Source organism: Mustela putorius, unplaced genomic scaffold, assembly GCF_011764305.1.
Source record: "Mustela putorius furo isolate JIRA1106 unplaced genomic scaffold, ASM1176430v1.1 tig00003853_pilon_pilon_pilon, whole genome shotgun sequence".
Taxonomy (NCBI): Eukaryota; Metazoa; Chordata; class Mammalia; order Carnivora; family Mustelidae; genus Mustela; species Mustela putorius.
Genome location: NW_025422005.1, coordinates 82,408,474 through 82,426,759, shown reverse-complemented (window position 1 = coordinate 82,426,759; position 18,286 = coordinate 82,408,474). Strand labels below are relative to the sequence as shown.

The 18,286-nt window shown below is 38.3% G+C and overlaps 1 protein-coding gene across 1 annotated transcript in view; it reads left to right on the top strand.

Moving 5' to 3' along the window:
• DPYD (dihydropyrimidine dehydrogenase) overlaps positions 1–18,286 on the top strand; it is an 836,293-nt gene that overhangs the window by 537,278 nt on the left and 280,729 nt on the right. Inside the window, exon 15 of the mRNA XM_045064888.1 lies at positions 12,218–12,286. Coding sequence (XP_044920823.1) covers positions 12,218–12,286 — 69 coding nt within the window. The remainder of the gene's footprint in view (positions 1–12,217; positions 12,287–18,286) is intronic.

The following is an 18,286-nucleotide window of genomic DNA, read 5'->3' as shown; positions in this document are numbered from 1 at the left end:
TCATCCTCTGAGAATGAAAGTAATAAACACTGTCATGGATTGAATGAAATCCACCATGTGTAAAAATAAACCCACAGGTTTTCTATAAATGTATGATTAAGGAACATAGAAAAATTATTCAGAGAAAAAATATTATAGCCAGACAATTCAAGACTTGAATTTACTCTTATTAGCTGAACAAGCATGAGTATTTATTTAACCTCTCAAAATTGTTTTTCTCTTATCTGTAAAGTGGGACTGATAATTTCTATATTGTCATCAGGCTTGGTACCTACAAATACATAGCTTGTGCTTCACCCCAAATTTAGTGGATAGAGCTACCATTAATTTAGTTCAGAATTCTGTGTGTTAACAGTTTGGACTGGGTGAAGCTGGATGGTTCTTCTTGTCTCGGCTCATGTCACATTATCTGTAGTCATCTTCCAGGTGGTCTGTGGGCGGGCTGGTCTTAGGTGGCCTCAGCTGGATGGCTCATCCCTGTTCCATGTGCTCTGGTCCTATAGCAGGCAGTGCCAGCTTGATCCCATAGCTACGCAGGATTTCAGCAGAGTAAGCAGAAGAGGACAAGACCTCTTCAAGCCTTGGCATGGCACTTGCACAACATTAGTTCTGCCATGTTCTGTTGATCAAAACAAGTCATGAAGCCAATCCAAATTCCAGGGGTGGGTAAATAAATCCCCACTTGATGGCTAGCTGCATAGTGACATTGCAAAGGAACATGAATACAGGGAGAGGGACACTTTTTTTTTTCCCCCAAATACTCTACCACAAGAGGGTTTTGGATGCAAAATCAACTGTAATCTCTAGTGTAAATTGAAAGGATAGGAAATCAATATGATACAGTCTTAATGTAGTAGAGAGGAAGTTGGAGGCAAAAGACCTGAACTTAATCCTTGCTTCTGTTATTGATTAACTTGACCCTGGTAAAATAAATGATCTGTACTCATTATTCTCAGCATAAAGTTTTCTAAATTCAAAATTATTGCATGGAATAAATGAGATAATGTGTGGGTAAATGTGCATTAAGTGTACATATATAAGTATATATAATGGATTACTATTCTTTGATATAAAATATACTTTATAAGAGATTTCCAAAGCTCTTACCTTATACCACCTATCTATTCTTTTCATTATCTCTGTAGAATGTAGAAATTTATTTACATTTAGATACTGGGATTGGTAATAAAAATGTGCATTACTTAGAATTCCATTTCTCAGCTACCTTTGCCAGTATTCCTTTGAAGCAAATATTTATCGAATCCTTCTATGTACAAGGTATAATCTTAGCTGCTAGAAATATAGAAGATGAAAAATGCCCTGTCCCCCAAAACTTCAGTCATCTTTTGAAAAATACACAAATAACAATTTAATGCAATATGACAGAAATGCAAAGGATGCTGTGGGATCTCAGAAGAGGGACATATTCAGGTGGGAAGGTTACACAGGAATGGCTTCCTAGAGAAGGTAATGTTCAAATGAGAAGAACGAATGTACTGGATAGAATAATCTGAAATTCAGATCCAAATGCCCAGCTGGTTGGATACCATTGTTTTAGACACTTGCCTGGATAGGTATGATTCATTCATACCTATGCATCAGCTCCATTCCCCATGAAGTATATCCATTCATCTCCCCCAACACTAAATTGAACCACTTGAGATTTCTTAGACTGTATTCCTTAAACATGGCATCCCAAGCCTTTGCTTCTGTTGCTCACTCCACTTAGAGTATTCTTGCCTCTTTTATTTCTAGTCAATTTCCAATAAACACCCATGGATGATTTCTGAATCTAGTTAAGAGTTGCTTTTCTAGGATATCTTTCCTGATTTACACAGGTATAAATAATCACCATTCCTTTCTGCTCTCATTATATCCTGGTTCATACACTATAATTATTTTTGTATCAATTTACATATGTCTACTTTATTATACCATATGCTGCTAGAGCACAGGGACCATTCCTTATTCATTCAGACAAAAGGAATAGACATATGGTCAGGAGAATGCAGAAGACATGTTACATTCAGAAAGAACAGTAATTCAGTGTGGTTGGAGTAAAAGTAGCATTGTGGTCTTGTATAACCTATCATAGAATTGGACTTTATCCTGAATTTGGAGTTGAAAAAGGAGAGTGATATGATCAGGTTTGTGTCTTTAGAAGGATCTGCCAGATGGCATAGGCTGAAAAGAAAGATAGGGAGAGTAATAAGGAAGCTACTTTAATAATCCAGGGGAACAGTGGTGAAGATCTTAACTAAGACAAGTCATGATGAAGAGTCAGAAATACTTAGATCATTGGGAGGTGAACTAGAGCAGTGCTTCTCAAACTTCCTTGTGCATTAGAATTACCTGGAGATCTTTTAAAGGCCTTGATACTGGGCCTAACTACATACAAATGACCTGAGAATCCTTAGGATTATTACTGTTATTATTAATGTTATTATTGTTATTATAATTATTATTGTTATTATTCTCCAGGGGATTTCACAGTTTAGCTAAGTTTGAGAACCAGTGGACTAGAGTACTTGGTGTAGGCAATGAGAAAGGAAGAGAGAAAATAAATCTAGTTTTCTAACTTGGTGGGGGTGGAGTATATTTAACATGAAGAAATAAGCAAATTCAGGGCAGAGAAGTATAGTTGCTTTTGGGCAAACTGAATCTATGTAGGGGTTAGAAGGTAGTTGGATATGCTATCCTTGAACTTAGGAGAAAGATTAGACGTTGGAGGTGTACGCTTTATAAATTTTCTACATATAGATGTTATCTGAAATCATGGTGATTGTGATGTTTGAGAAGGTGTATAAAGTGATACTAAAAAAGGAATATGAGTAGAACCTGGGGGCATCATCATGTAAAAGGTGGCCAGAGGTAGAAGAGCCTGAGAAGGTACAACAAAAATACAAGGGAAGTAGGTATCTCCAAAGCTCACATGGAGGAGGGATTCAGCAAGCTGGAGTGGTTCACTATCTAAGTGCTGAGAGAGTTCTAGTAAAGATTTGGGTGGAAAGTATCTAATATATTTGCCAAGGTCACTGGTGACCTTGGGGGGATGAGTTCCTAGAAACAATAGGGACAGAAACTAGATAAAATATATAAAGAAGTGATCAAAGGGAGAGCAATAAGCAGCCATTATTGTAGTTCCTGAGTAGTCCAGTGTTTTGTTTTGCTTTTCCTATTCTAGTGGAAACATTTGATTTTCTACGGAAACTATGTGCATATTTGTTTAACTGAAATCTGATTTTTCTGTGTTAGGAATAGTTGTTATCAACAACACATTTCTTAGTCCCAAAATAAACAAAGAAAATGATGAATTTTTAAATAATATAAAAAGAAAACTTTAAGAATATTCTTCTTTCTGCCAACATTAAATAAGTAGTACCCACATAAAATTTAAAGAACTTATGAATTTCACTTTTAATGTCCTATTCTCAATGTGTACATTTTAGGAAAATTGTGCCAATCTCACTTTTGCTTTATTTATACTACAGTATAAGGAACAGTTAAAATTTGAATGTTGTACAGTTAATTAATATTTAATAAACATTTTCATAGCTTAAATGTCTTTGAAAATCACACATCCCATGCTGTTTTTCCCAGTAGTGTTAAGGGATAAAACTGTTTGATTGTTTGACAAAACCTAACTCAGCTACTTGTAATTTACAGTTGTTCACCTTTGTCACTTCACAGTTTTTCCCTACTAAAAAATTTAAGTTGTCTTGAAGCTGAATTGTTGACTGGATTTCCAATGTAGTTCATAGTATAGTTACAGAATACCAAAACAGTGTTGCCAACGTATGTGGGTTTTTTTTTTTTTTTAAGATTTTATTTATTTATTTGAGAGAGAGAGCGCGCGCGCGCGAGAGAGAGAACGCATGAGCAGGGGGCAGAGGGAGAACAAGGCTCCCTGCCAAACAGGGAGCTTGGCATAGGGCTCAATCCCAGGACGCTGGGATCGTGACCCAATCCGAAGGCAGGCGCTTAACTGCCTGAGCCACCAGGCGCCCCGTCCAACGTATGTGTTTTCAGCATACACTTTAAGTAAATGGGAGTTTGGGGAGATAGCCAGCTTGTAACCAATTTGAAGTTTTATGTTGTTCTTCACCTTAATTTCTGATGTGCACACTTTATTATAATTCAGCTTGAAAAAAATGCTTAATAAAATCATTTCATTTTTTCCATAAGAGTAATTTTAAAGAATAATTTAATAATGAATGATGGTCCTTTAATTTAAAAGTTAGGAAGGAAGACAATAGAAGCCATTTAATACTGTTTTTTGTTTCACCTTTTTTTTTTTTTTCCAGAATAAGTGTCCTGTTTTTTACTCTTGAGGCATTTTTCTAAGAGAAACTGCAAAATTTGATTCATAAATTATTATAGTTGGTATTTCATATGCTTTAGAACATTAATGTCTCATAGCAATTAGATGTCTACACAAAGAGTACACATTTTATTTTCAGTAATCAGGAATCAAAATTAAAGTCAAGCTAATTAAAAATGCAATTTAAAAATGTTCTGTGTAAAGCAGAATTACATATAAGAATGCCCTTTCATGGGAACACATCACATTTTAATGACCAAAGCACCAAAAACCAGTCTTGATAAGATGGGTCTCAATTACAAAACATTCTGTAAAACAGGGGCTCTGATCTGTGTTGCAGTGTTCTAAATCATAGTATCCTTTTGCTTTTACTAATTACTAATTACTAATCTCCCTTTCCAAAAATATTGCTAATCTTGATTAATGACATGTGTTTTCATGGACTAGGAATCTTACCATGAGCTTTTGGTAAATTTGCTTTCCCATTTTCTTGGATGGCAACTTCAGTACTGCCACCTCTCCCCCAGATTTCTAAACCTCTCTCCCCCATTCTCCTTCCTGTCAAGAGACCTCATCTACTATTTAAGAAAATGTCAAACACCAGGAAAGATAATTTCACCGTTTCTACACCAAATCCATAAACTGAGGTGTATCCATACCTATTTTTTATTCCTACTCATCTTTTCCTCTCCATTAAACTGGAAACAGTGCATCTACGCCTGTCAACGGTCACTTCCTCTATTTACGTGACGGATTCATCATCACCTTTTGCCTTCTCAACAGGTTCTTCCTCTTTTCCAGATCATTCCCACAAGCATAAAAGCATATTCACATATGGCCTATTAAAAAAACCATCTCTCACTAGACCTCCCATAACTCTTCATCCGCTGCACCATTTATCTTTTAGCTATCCACCCAACTCTTGGGAGGGTTATGTATTATCACTTCTCTCCACTTCATATTCTTTTCACGCAGACGATTCCAGTCTGACTGCTGTCCCCCTGCTTCACTGAAGCCCATCTTGTAAAAGTTACCAGTGGTTTCTGTATTGCCAAATCACACGGTCAATTCTCTGTTCTCTTATGCAGACTCTCAGAAGTATCACCAGAATGGATTGCTTTTATAATTTTTGGAACACTTCCCCCTCTTGGCCTTGTGACATCAAATTCTCAGGTGGCATATCTTCCCTCAGAAGTTACCTAACCAGGTAGCTTTAAATACCATTATATGTCGAAGTTTCTGAACAGTACACCCTAAAGAGGGTACTCTTTGGGGAATTCTAGATTCATGTATACAGTGATACAAGTTACGTCCTCACTAATGATGCTTACTAGACATTTTATGTTCTTTTTTTAAAATATTTATTTATTTATTTGACAGGCAGAGATCACAAGGAGGCAGAGAGGCAGGCAGAGAGAGAGAGAGGGAAGCAGGCTCCCTGCTAAGCAGAGAACCTGATGCGGGACTCGATCCCAGGACTCCGAGATCATGACCCGAGCCGAAGGCAGCGGCTTAACCCACTGAGCCACCCAGGCGCCCCACATTTTATGTTCTTATATTAAAATAAAACTTCTTAATACTCCCCCACTAGTTATTTTCATAGGCCTTCTTCCATCTCAGTAACCAAGAGTCATCCTTCATCTTTCCTTTTCTCTCCTCTCCTGAATCTGACCAGTGACCAGTCTGATTGATTGGTTCCAGCTCAGGACCATCCACTTCTCTGCGTCTCCATGGATATGATGCAAGGAGCATTATTGCAACCTAACTTGTCTCGGCTTTCATTCTAAAACACCTTCACTCCATTCCCTCTAAGTTAGTGAAAAGCATCTTTTGCAAATGTAGATGAGATTATTTTATCACTCTCCTTTAAATCTTTCACTGGCCTCTGTTGCACCTGTAATAAAACCTAAACTCCCACAGGGTTCAGCTCCCAGAGATATGACTTCTGCCTGCTTTTCTCACTTTCTCTTACATTCTTCTTGCCCTAGCATGAAACTCCATTCACATGGCCTTCGATTTTTCTTAAATATGCTATGTTCATTTCCACCTCAGTGTCTTTGCTCAGGTACTTTCCTCTACTTAGAATGCCAGTTGTCACCCAATTCTCCATACCATTCTTCTGCATAAGGTACCTTCTTATCATTCATGACTCAACTTACAGAGCCCTTTACTGACTGTTGTCTGATATGGCACTATGCACCCTCATGATGTCTTCTATTATGCCTTCCTTTTTTTTTTTTTAAGACTTTATTTATTTATTTATTTGACAGACAGAGATCACAAGTAGGCAGAAAGGCAGGCAGAGAGAGGGGAGGAAGCAGGCTCCCTGCTGAGCAGAGAGCCTGATGCGGGGCTCTATCCCAGAACCCTGGGACCATGACCTGAGCCAAAGGCAGAGGCTTTAACCCACTGAGCCACCCAGGTGCCCCTATTATGCCTTCCTAACAATAATCTTGACTTGAAAAGAGTCCCAATAATTGTGTGGTTTTTTTTAACTTGTTATGATTATTTTCCCTCCCTAAAATGTAAGCTTCAGGAAAGTAGGGGTTTGGGGGGTTTTTGTTTGTTTGTTTGTTTATCACTTTTGAGATAGAACAGTTTCAGGTATATAGTACAAGAAACACTTGTTGAATGTTCAATAGAAAAGACTCTAAGTCCATGTCTTAAATTCCTATGTAGGTCATTTGCTATCTACCTCATAGTACATGCTCAGTATGCTTATTAATTGACTAAATGACATTGTTTGAATCTCCAACTGGACTGTATATCATAAAATGTAGGATATTGTTCAAAACTACATAGCATTTGGCTTTTACATATGAACTCTTCCAATAATGTTTTAAAAATATGAGTTATAAAAAATGGAGCACCGGAGCACCTGCATGGTGCAGTTATTTGAATATCCACCTCTTGGTTTCAGCTCAGGTCATGACCTCAGGGTCATGAGATTGAGCCCCGTGTTGGGCTCCGTGTTCAGTGCAGAGTCTGCTTGAGATACTCTCTACCTCTCCCTTTGCCCCTCCGACTTGTGCTCCCCACCTTTCTCTAAAATAAGCCAGTAAATCTTTAAAAAATGGAGCACTAAAATGGTATAATTTATGTTAAATATAGGCAAAAGTTACTCAATTTAAAAAGAAATTTCTCTGGATATTTATTTCTAGTAATATTGCATGATGTTTCACAGTACAAAATCTGTCAATCCTCTTTTTTTATAGGAAAAGAAACCCAGTTCTTGACTAAAAACCAAGCACAATAGAACACTGAAGGACTTTTTAATTATCAAAGAAAGATTAAATCATGCTCAGTATCCTTTTAGTGTTAATATCTAATTTCCTGACTCTTCTAAAAAGCTTAATGTCTTTTAATAAAGAATCAAGTGATTTGGGGGTCATCTTTATTCCAGTGAAATAGAATGTCATCATATATTTTCCCCAAACATCCCTTGTTTTTAGATTAAGGATATTTAAACTACGAAGACAATTTAGCATTTTAAAAATAATGTATAAAGTTATTTTTTCCCTTAAATATATTTGACTATCAAAAAAATAAAAAAAAGGCTTAGTGGGGTGCCTGGGTAGCTCAGTGGGTTAAAGCCTCTGCCTTCGGCTCAGGTCATGATCTCAGAGTCCTGGGATCGAGCCCCGCATTGGGCTCTCTGCTCAGTGGGGAGCCTGCTTCCCCCTCCCTCTCTGCCTACCTGTGATCTCTCTCTCTCTTTGTCAAACAAATAAATAAAATCTTAAAAAAAAAAAGTCTTAGGAAGTTATTTCAAAAGTGCCAATTTAAGTTTTGCATGTAATAGTTGTCAAGATGCTATGTGAAAGAAACCAAAACAGAACGTGAATTTTCTTAAGTCAAAAGTGGTATTAATTTACATATACAGACACGTTAGTGGTACACCTGGCTTAATAGTGGGTCTCTTCCCATCGCGCATTCTCTACGTTCCTGTCTCTGCTTTATTTTCCCCTAGTGCAACTAGCTTTGGGTGGAGGTGGCAGGGTGGGTGAAGTGAGGAGTCAGTCAGTGGTCACCAGTTGCTCTGAACACACTTCATTCTAGTTTAGGAACCAAAGAGGGAAAGAGTCATTTTCCTTCCCAGCTCCTGGACAGGACTTTGGTGAGAGCAGAGAAGCTGTTCACTATGATTAGCCCTATTGGAGGTACTTCATCAGTCTGGGGGACAAGAATGTAGAGTCTGTTTCGATGAGGAAAGAAGAGCAGGCTGGCTTTCAGGCTGAGCTTGGCTGCTCAGAGCACACAAATAAAACCAACCTCTGCTTCACATCATGTTTCTTTCCCACATGTGGTCACCCCTATTCAGTGACAGGCCACCCACAATCATACTCAGTGATTGCATTCCCAGGCATTTGGTGGCACCAATACTCTTGATGTTCAGGAGAATTCTCTAGGCAATATTTATTTCTCAAGCCCAATGTGGCTTCTCATGATTTTTAGGACTTATAGGGCAAATGATGAGTTTAACCAATGCCAATGGCTATTTAGTAAAGTGGCAACAGGTAGACACTAGTTGAGAGCATATAGTATATCTTGTTCTCAGTGCTAGTAAACATTAGTTCCCTGGCTGTGGATTTCTTTGATCAGCCTGTCTGCCTAGTTGGGTCCTGCCCATTAGAACCATCTCCCCTGTTGTCCCCCATGGCTGCCCAAGAGTGGCACTGGAGTGGAGGACATTGTGCTGATTTCACACCCACTTCTTATTTGCATGGGAATGTGAACTTGGGGATTACTTTGTCATCACTGGAGGCGGTTTTTTTTTTTTTTTTGTCTTATCTTGATTTAAGTACTAAAACTCCCTAAAAACTGTGGTCTGTTGTTTGTCACTTTAACCATAGAAGAACTGGTATCTAAGGCTAAAATCTTTTTTTTATTTTCTATCTTTGGATCTACCCCTGCCTTTAATGTTTTAGCATCAAGCTTGGGGACTCCACCCATTTCCTACGTCTTTGTATTAATTTTTTTTCAAGATTTTTATTTATTTGACAGAGAGAAAGCATAAGCAGGGGAGTGGCAGGCAGAGGGAGAGGGAGAAACAGGCTTCCCACTAAGCAGGGAGCCTAGATGTGGGGCTCAATCCCAGGACTCTGGGATCATGAACTGAGCTGAAGACAGATGCTTAACTAAGTGAGCCATCCAGGCACCTGTTTTAACTGTTTTGTTTTTAAAATTTGTTTTGTTTTTCTTTGACCTTGAAGCCACTGAAGACAATAGGAATCTGTCCCACCTGCCCCCAGGAGATTTTCCTCTCAAATGGAGTTCCTTATTATTTCATGCAAGGGATATTCACCAGGAGGTATTAGTTTGGTCATGGAAGATCTGGTGTACCCTGTGGTATTTCTCGCTGGTCTGTTTCAGACTGGGCCATGGGGCAGAGTATCCCTGAGATTACAGATCATGTGGAAAGGGCAGAAAGATCATGTCTTAACTGAAGGTTAATTTATGCTGGTGACCCTTTTTTAGTTTGCAAATGGACAAGCGTGGAATTTGACTCCCCCACGCCCTTTCTTTTAGTCACTAGAGAAAAGGCCATGGATCATTATTACATTTTTCTACAAATTCTTAGAAGCTGCATTCCCATTAGACACAAGTTGAATCCTGAACTCATCCCCAAATAATTAGGCATTCTCCATTTTCCTCCTTTGTTCATCATTTACTTTCTTCCCTTTTTTCCTCCTCTCCAAAGAGGAATCTATCTGATCCTGGCTTTTTATTTCTCATCATTGCCCCACCTTTATCTGACTCATGTTCTGAGATTTCTCTCTATCCCTCAGATTCAGACTCAGATCTTTTGGTTCCTCTCTTTCGGTTGCTCCTTCTAGAATACAAGTCCTGTGTATTTTAACATCTGACCCTTTTTCCCATCACCAAGACCAACACCCGCATTAGCCTTGCTCACTGTTCAATCTGACTCATAGTAATTGTTTGCCAACAGTTTTCATTAGCTGTTTATTTTTCCCTTCTCTGACTCATGATATTCATTTTTGCTTCCTTTTAAAAGGTGAGCTGATAAAACAACTCCCTAAACCTTTGGCAACCTCCTTCCTTTATTCACTCAGTCTTATTGTGTGCCAAACACTGTGCTGGTTACTGTAGATAAGATGATGAATGACGCAGGGCAGTTCCAGCTCCCAAGGAGATGATAGTCTCTCAGGAGAGAAAAAATTAACTCAGTGTTACAGACAAGCTCGTTGTCTTTTTGGTCTTCAGAACTCTCTCCAAGATGATCACAACGTATTTTCTGTTTCTCTTAATCAAATGCATTCATCCGACTTTTCCAACATACCTTTGTTTTGTTTTGTTTTCTACACATAAGTAAAAAAAGCTGCATGTGGTGAGAGCATAAGGACTCTTATGCTGGACTCTTCCACTAGAATCTGTGACTTTAGGCTTGGCACAAACTCTTCCTGTCTCAATCTCAGTCTTTAAATATTAATAATTAAAAAAATTGCTGATGTGTATTAATTATTTATTTTGGGCCAGCAAAATCTAGTGGCTAAAAGCACAGACTCTCAGTCAAATTGCCTGGGTCTGAGTCTTGGCTCTGCTTCTTAGTAGTTATGTGACTTTTTCATCACAGTGCCTCAGCACCTTCATCTGTGAAATGGGAGGACTAATATCGGGAATGATTAAGTAAGTGAAGTAAAAACCGTTAAAACAGTACCTAGCTCATTATAAGAGCTATATAGGTTTTTAGTAATTTCTGTTATTATTTTTCTGAACGAGTAGTACAATTATCCATATTTAACCAATGAAGAAATTGAATAATTTGCCTGGGGCCACACAGTGAGTGATAGAGTCAGAGTTCTAATCTGGACATTCCAGCTTCAGAGCAGGTAACTACTACTCTGTATAGCCTCTATTACAGACTTACTGTAATACTATAGTTAAATAATCAACATTTAACCAAGTTTAAAAATATAATGCACTATGAATATGTAAGGTATTATTATCTGTGCTGTAATAAGATATGATTGAAGAAGACACTAATTTATTTCTTTTCCATATCCTGAAACTTTTAGCTATACCAGTAATTATATTAATGAAGATTTCCATGTCATTGTATAATTCAGACAACCCTTTCACATACACAAATTTATTTAATTCCCACTATCACTTGCTGAGGTTGGCAAAGTCAGTATCATTATCTCCATTTTAAAATGAGAATGCTGGGGATCAGAAAAGTAACTTACATAAGAATTCAAAGGTAATAAAGTGCATAAACAATGAATTTTGGAACACTGACAATAAAATTTATTTTAATTTAATTTAAAAAAAGAACACATAAAAAATAAGTGATAGTATTTACACAATTAAAAGTCGGTATACAACTCATGATAGAATAGAGTGATATTAATCAGTGTATTTTAATGTATTATGATTGTGATGCCAAACTAAAACGATTTTCAGTAAAATTTGGACTTTGAATAGAGATTCCATTATTTATGAAGAATAATGGGTCTTTAATATAAACAATGATACTACATCACAGTTTTGTAATGTGATAAATATCACTATAATAGTAATCATATTACAGTATATAAAAGTATCAAAGTAACTCAAGTATACACATTAAATTTAAACAATGTATTATGTGTCAAATTTGTTCAATAAAACATTCAAAAATTTAAAAAAATTCAAAGATAATAAATGAGAAAGTCTTTAACATAAGTCTGAAGCCTTGAATCTTACCCTTTGCCTCACCGTAATATACTGCTGTTTTTAAATAATTTGTCTTTCAACAAATCAAAAACTAATTTTTATGATACAGTTTGCCATTATAATCATATGTGTGTAAATATGAATATACCCTTATTGTGCAAAAGCACCCTTACGTACAACTATTGGAACTGACATTCTTTCCTTTTTTTCTTCTTGAAGATTGTGATTGCTAGCATCATGTGCAGTTACAGCAAGAACGACTGGATGGAACTCTCCAAAATGGCTGAGGTAATGATTTCTTTAGTATATATTTGTTTTATTTCTTCTCTTCCATTTTTATTAGTTTTAAATAAAGACCTGCCATGAAAAATAGCCCCGTAGAAGTAAAATTGAATGGAAAATGGTAACTTAAAGCATTTCTATTATAATTTGTTTACCCTGTGTTTTCATTAAAATGATGGAAATGTAAATTTAAAAGGAATCTATTCTATAAAAGTGGTCCCTTGGATTTCACACACTACCTAAAAGTCCTTTACTCCTGGAATCCATATACTCTTTATTTGCATATTAAGCAAACTGTATATTATGATGGATGCCATGATAAAATTTAATTCTACCTTTGAGAGTGTAACAGGATCTTACCTTGCCTTTAGGCAAACTAGTTTGACAGCAAGAAGAAATTTTGAATATAAAACTCTTGAATATTTAAAATATAAAATGTTCATTTAATACTATTCTAGTTTGAATACAGACATGCATAAAATGGTAGGACAGAATGCTCCGGAATGGAACACTAGTCAGCAGGTTTTCCATAATATAAATTGAATCTTGCATAAATGCAAACAACTAACCATGTGCCTCAAATTTGTATTTCAAATAGAAAAATACATACTTAAATTTGTACACTTATGTCCATCACACTGTCATGAAAAATCTTCTAGACAGCTTTAGCTGAGTTTTCTTAAAAACCTTTCAGAGATGTAGAAGACTATATCTAACAATACTTATATACTAATGACTCTTCATTATAAAATATTATAAAGCCTTCTCTGGTGTTCAAAAATTATACATTTTATTTGACTATCTTAAAACTGCAAGGGAAAAAAAATGACTTCTGGCTCTTAAGGGGGTAAAATTAAACATGGTCAGTAATTGGCTTCATGATCTTTGGTGCCGAGGTCACTTTACAAGTGTATTTACCTAATTGGCCATGAAATCTTCCACAGAACCTGTGCTTGGCATGAGCTTTGCCGATTTTAAGCTGACGATGATGAATGGCTTTATCACGCTGCTTGCCTTTCTGCCTTTCTGTAGAATAAAATACTTTAAATAAATATTTTCTTCAGAAATGAGCATCAACTTTTAAATAACCGCATTTTGCTTTTAAAAACTTTAATGAGTAACATACTAACCCACTTAAGGATACTTTTCACATTTCTCACATTTTGTATCTATCTATTTCTTGAATTTCAGTTTTATTTAATATCATTTTCTAAGTACGGGTAGCAAAACCAAAAAAGAATGAAAAAGGACAACAAAAATGAAAGGAAAGAAAAAAGGAGAAAAGAAGGGAAATTCTAAAATTTTATTTATTTTTTTAAAGATTTTATTTCACAGAGAGAGACACAATGAAAGAGGGAACACAAGCAGGGTCAGTGGGAGAGAAGCAGGCTTCCCACAGAGAATGACCTGAACCCAAGGCAGAGGCTTAAGGACTTAGCTACCCAGGCATCCCGGGGGAAAATCATTCTTTTTTATTAAAAAAATTTTTTTTAATTTTTTTTTCTTTAAAAAGAAAAAGTTATACTTTTAACCAGTCTGTAGAATCTTTTCCCAGGAAAGCAATCTACATATCAAGAAGGTCAATCTATAGATAATGTCAATTTAAAAAAATCTTCACTATAATCTTAAAAATATGGGCTGTCCCAGGGCGTATCACCTGAAGGAGCTCTCCCCAGGCCTCCATGTTCCACTGGAGGGCAACAGTAGGTAGCAGGATTCATCTTAGCTCCTGTGGTAGGTACTAGGTACGCAGTAGCACTTTGTAGAGTCAGTAGCTGGTTTTGTCTTTCTGAATGCATGCTTCAGAACATTTTTACAATGAAAGAGTCCACATTAGGGGCGCCGGGGTGGGGGGCGGGGGGAGCTCAGTGGGTTAAAGCCTCTGCCTTTGGCTCAGGTCGTGATCTCAGGGTCTTGGGATGGAGCCCCATATCGGGCTCTCTGCTCAGCAGGGACCCTGCTTCCTCCTTTCTCTGTCTCTCTCTGCCTGCCTCTCTGCCTACTTGTGATCTCTGTCTGTCAAATAAATAAATAAAATCTTAAACAGAAAAATAAAAAGAGAAAGAAAGAAAGAAAGAAAGAAAGAGCCCATATTAAAAGAAACCAAGAAAAACAAAAGTATTCAAGCCAAAGTTACTGTACCGCTTACAATGTACATTTCTTTGGGGGTTGTGATAATGGGTGGTAAGAAATCAGAGATATCACACCAGCTGTTCTAGCACCCATTTTAAGTTCAGCAAATGACTTAATGTGATGATGAATAGACTTTAAATTCATGAAGTTCCTCTCCTTATCGTAGATTGATTTTTGAATTACGTGATAGGGAACTGAGGAAATCTGTTATGAGCTCTTTACTATTATATCTGAAAACAGAAATGACACATGTACCAGCAGGACAGATCCAGATCCCTACCAGGACACGAAAAAGTAAAGACAGAGAAACTGTGTCAGAATGAAAATTTGCCTAAGAACAATCATTATTATTTGTTTATTTTGCAAATGGCTACCACTGTATTTTATTATTCTGAATAAACATTTAAGACCATGTGAGTGAGGTTAAAAAAAAATAGAAGCTAGGTACATTCTTAAAATATGGTAAATTCAACTGAATGCCGTTTTTTTAAATGTCTATCCAGTGTATCTTCATCATGTGCATATTTTTTAGAAAGTTTTGTTTTCTTCTAGAAATAGAACCATACTGAACCAACCCTTCCTTTTCACTCTAACCCAGGAATGACCACACTTTTTTTTTTTTTTAAAGATTTTATTTATTTATTTGACAGAGAGAGATCACAAGTAGGCAGAGAGACAAGCAAAGGGCGGCGGGGGGGGGGGAAGCAGGCTCCCCGCTGAGCAGAGAGCCCCATGTGGGACTCGATCCCAGGACCCTGAGATCATGACTTGAGCCGAAGACAGAGGCTTAACCTGAGGAGCCACCCAGGTGCCCCAAATGACCACACTTTTAATGTCATCTTTTACACATTTTTCAACCTGGTTTGAATTTGTTGTTTTATAAACACCAGGAAAAAGAAGTGGCCTCTGGAAAAGTTTTTACAGTTTAGTGTCAAATCAGTAGCATTATAGGGTCTGCTCAATTTTCAGTATCTGATCACAGGATTTCTTCCTTTTCTGGGTCATAGATAACCTATTCCAATTCCACGCAAAGGAAGATCTATGAAGCACCTACTGCATGCATGGTTTCTTGCCAAAAAACAAAGGTGAATAAGATATAGCCTCTGCTGTATCAAACAATACCATTTAAAAAGATCAGAAAGACACCAAACTGAACCATACTGAACACTCACAATATCAGGTCTTGCATAGATTTGAGCTCATTTTAATAGATCTCAGAGCCATTTCTTGCTTAATGTACATTAGCTTAGAAGACATAGCCCATGTCAAAGTTCACGTGAAGATGCTTGATTGAAGGCTATAACCCCAGATCAGTATGAGTGGGAAGAAAAGGGAAATGGGATAGGAAGAAGGGAAAGCAGAGCCTTTGTGGTACATGACAGAGCTGGCTCCCACTTCCCAAGGAAATGGAGCTGATGGTTCAGTCACATGGGACAGAGAGTGCCCTGTGAAATCATCCTGCCTCTCAACAGTTGAGAGGAGAAGAAGGGTGAGAGATGCACCTACTGCTTCCTTTCTGTCTACTTACTTGGACTGGTCAAATTTCACACCCCAGAGCTGTCCTTTCCTCCACCCATCTGGAGGGTTATGTATCCTGCCCCTTTGGGGGCCGCTGCTAAGAAAGTGAAATGCCACACCGTGTTGTGAAGTGTTTCCTGTGTGCTGTTTCTTGTGAGATGTTGTGAGATCTAAACCCAGAATGGAGGGGAAAAGTCTGAGCCCCCTAGTCAGGGCTGGCTGGCCATTGGCATTCCTGGAGCTGTCACGGGGACTAGTATGCTGGCGGCTGTGGCAAAGCGCAGCTTTCATGCTGAGGGAGCTGTGAGAGCTGGCAATATAGGAGTTGCCAGGACAGTCACAGGGACTGACGTCCCTTTTTAAGCTAGTGACCAAAGTTTGTGTGTCAAGTTTGTGCTTCAAATTTGAAGCAGCGTATACATTGAATGTGTCTCCATAGGTATCACTGCCACCCTAATCCCAGTTGAACTGAGACAGTGCTACTTATCTCCTTGTTCTCAGTCCCTTCAAAATCTTCCCACTATTTCTCCTAAGAGGTGAAATACTTAACTTGACCTGGAATTACTACATAGTCTGGCCCCTGCCTGCCTCCCCAATGCCATCCTCAGTTTGCTGTCCACGGACGGGTTGACACCCACTGGTCTTTTGTTACTCCTCTGACATGCTCCCAACTGAGAGCCTTTGGTGTTTCCTTGGCCTGGAATTTTCTCTCTTGCTCACAGTATGTTCTCTCTTTCTCAACTCTGAGTGCCCTGACTAGTGGGTTAAATCCTCTGTCTTGCTCCTTCTGAGCTCCTGTCCTCAGAAGCCAATTTACCATTAAAACTAGTGAAACATAAGCTTCAGGGCCCTTACTTGCCCAAGTCACTTCCAAGGCCCTGTACCTAAATTTTGTATTTGTAATTTTTTAAAAAAGTTTTTACCTATTTTTTTTGACAGAGAGAGAGAGAGATCACAAGCAGGCAGAGAGGTAGGCAGAGAGAGAGAGAGGAGGACACAGTCTCCCCGCTGAGCAGAGAGCCTGATGCGGGGCTCAATCCCAGGACCCTGAGATCATGACCTGAGCCGAAGGCAGAGGCTTTAACCCACTGAGCCACCCAGGCACCCTGTGTTTGTACTTTTAATTAATTTTTTTCTTAAGGAAGTTTTCCCAGTTTGTTTAAGTTTCAGGTTCCCCAGAATCTCGGTGTCCCTCTGCCTTTTCTTTTCCTTTGTGACATTTAATGAAGTAATAAGCAATGGTGTCATTAGCTCTTTAATGTCTGTCCTGCTTATTACAAAGCAAGCTCCTTGGGGGCGGAGACTCCTGACTGGTTTACTGCTTAATGTCCGATCCAAGCACAGGGCTTTGCTTACCAGTGGGTACCTGTCAAATATTTGTTGAAGTGAAATAAGGGTACGGAGTTGGTGTCCTGACATGTGACCAAGGAAAAGGAAGCAATTACAGGATAAATGAGAAGCAGGGTACTTCATTTGGTACCCATGAGCTTGAGGTGATTAAGATACAAAGTAGAAGATTTTCAGTCAGGGATCTGAGGAAGGATTGCCAAAGGTCTGACCGCGATTGGTAGGATGACACAAGGAAGGTTCAGGGGAAAGACAGGTATCAAAACCAGGTGACCACACCATTCCTAGCAGAGGGACCAAACAAACCACTTAAAAGCCAGGTTCTTACCATTTTTTAACCTGAATTTGGGCTAGCAGTGTGTTGTGAAATTGAATTGATGTTAGAGTTAGGAGATCTCAAGTAGGCTGAAGTAGAAAGTAGACAGGTACATTACAGAAATGTGTTGCAGCAGGTGGATATAAGTCCCTGCAGAGTGACAGTTAGCAGGACAGGATGGAATCAAGAAAGGTGGACCCCTCCTTGCATACAACAGATAGTCACTGACTTAGAATCCATGGAGCCTAGGCCCGTTCAGGGTTAATCTATGCCAAATCCAATTCAGAGTGGTTTAAGATCACAAACTTGTGTCTCTAGTTTTGGGTAGTTGAGACTAGATGACAGTGTTGCTATGTAGAAAGTCAACATTACACATTTTATATTCTATTAACAGATGAAATTAAAAGAACATTCAAGAAGTGTACCTTTTGTGTCCCACCAAGGGAACACCCTCCTGACCCTTTGGGGCTCTGATGCTTTTTGCCAGTCCCCACCACCCATGGACACCTTCCTTCCTACCTGGGCCCTGATGTACTACAGCAAGCCGCCCTCTATGTGGACATCCATCCTATTGTTCTTGGGCTCTGATACCCCATGCCGGGCTCTCATAGCTCCTTCTATATCCTCTTGGTCAGCTACCTTTGTGTGTCCTACCCAATGACTTTAAAAACTACATGATCAGGGAGGAAGGG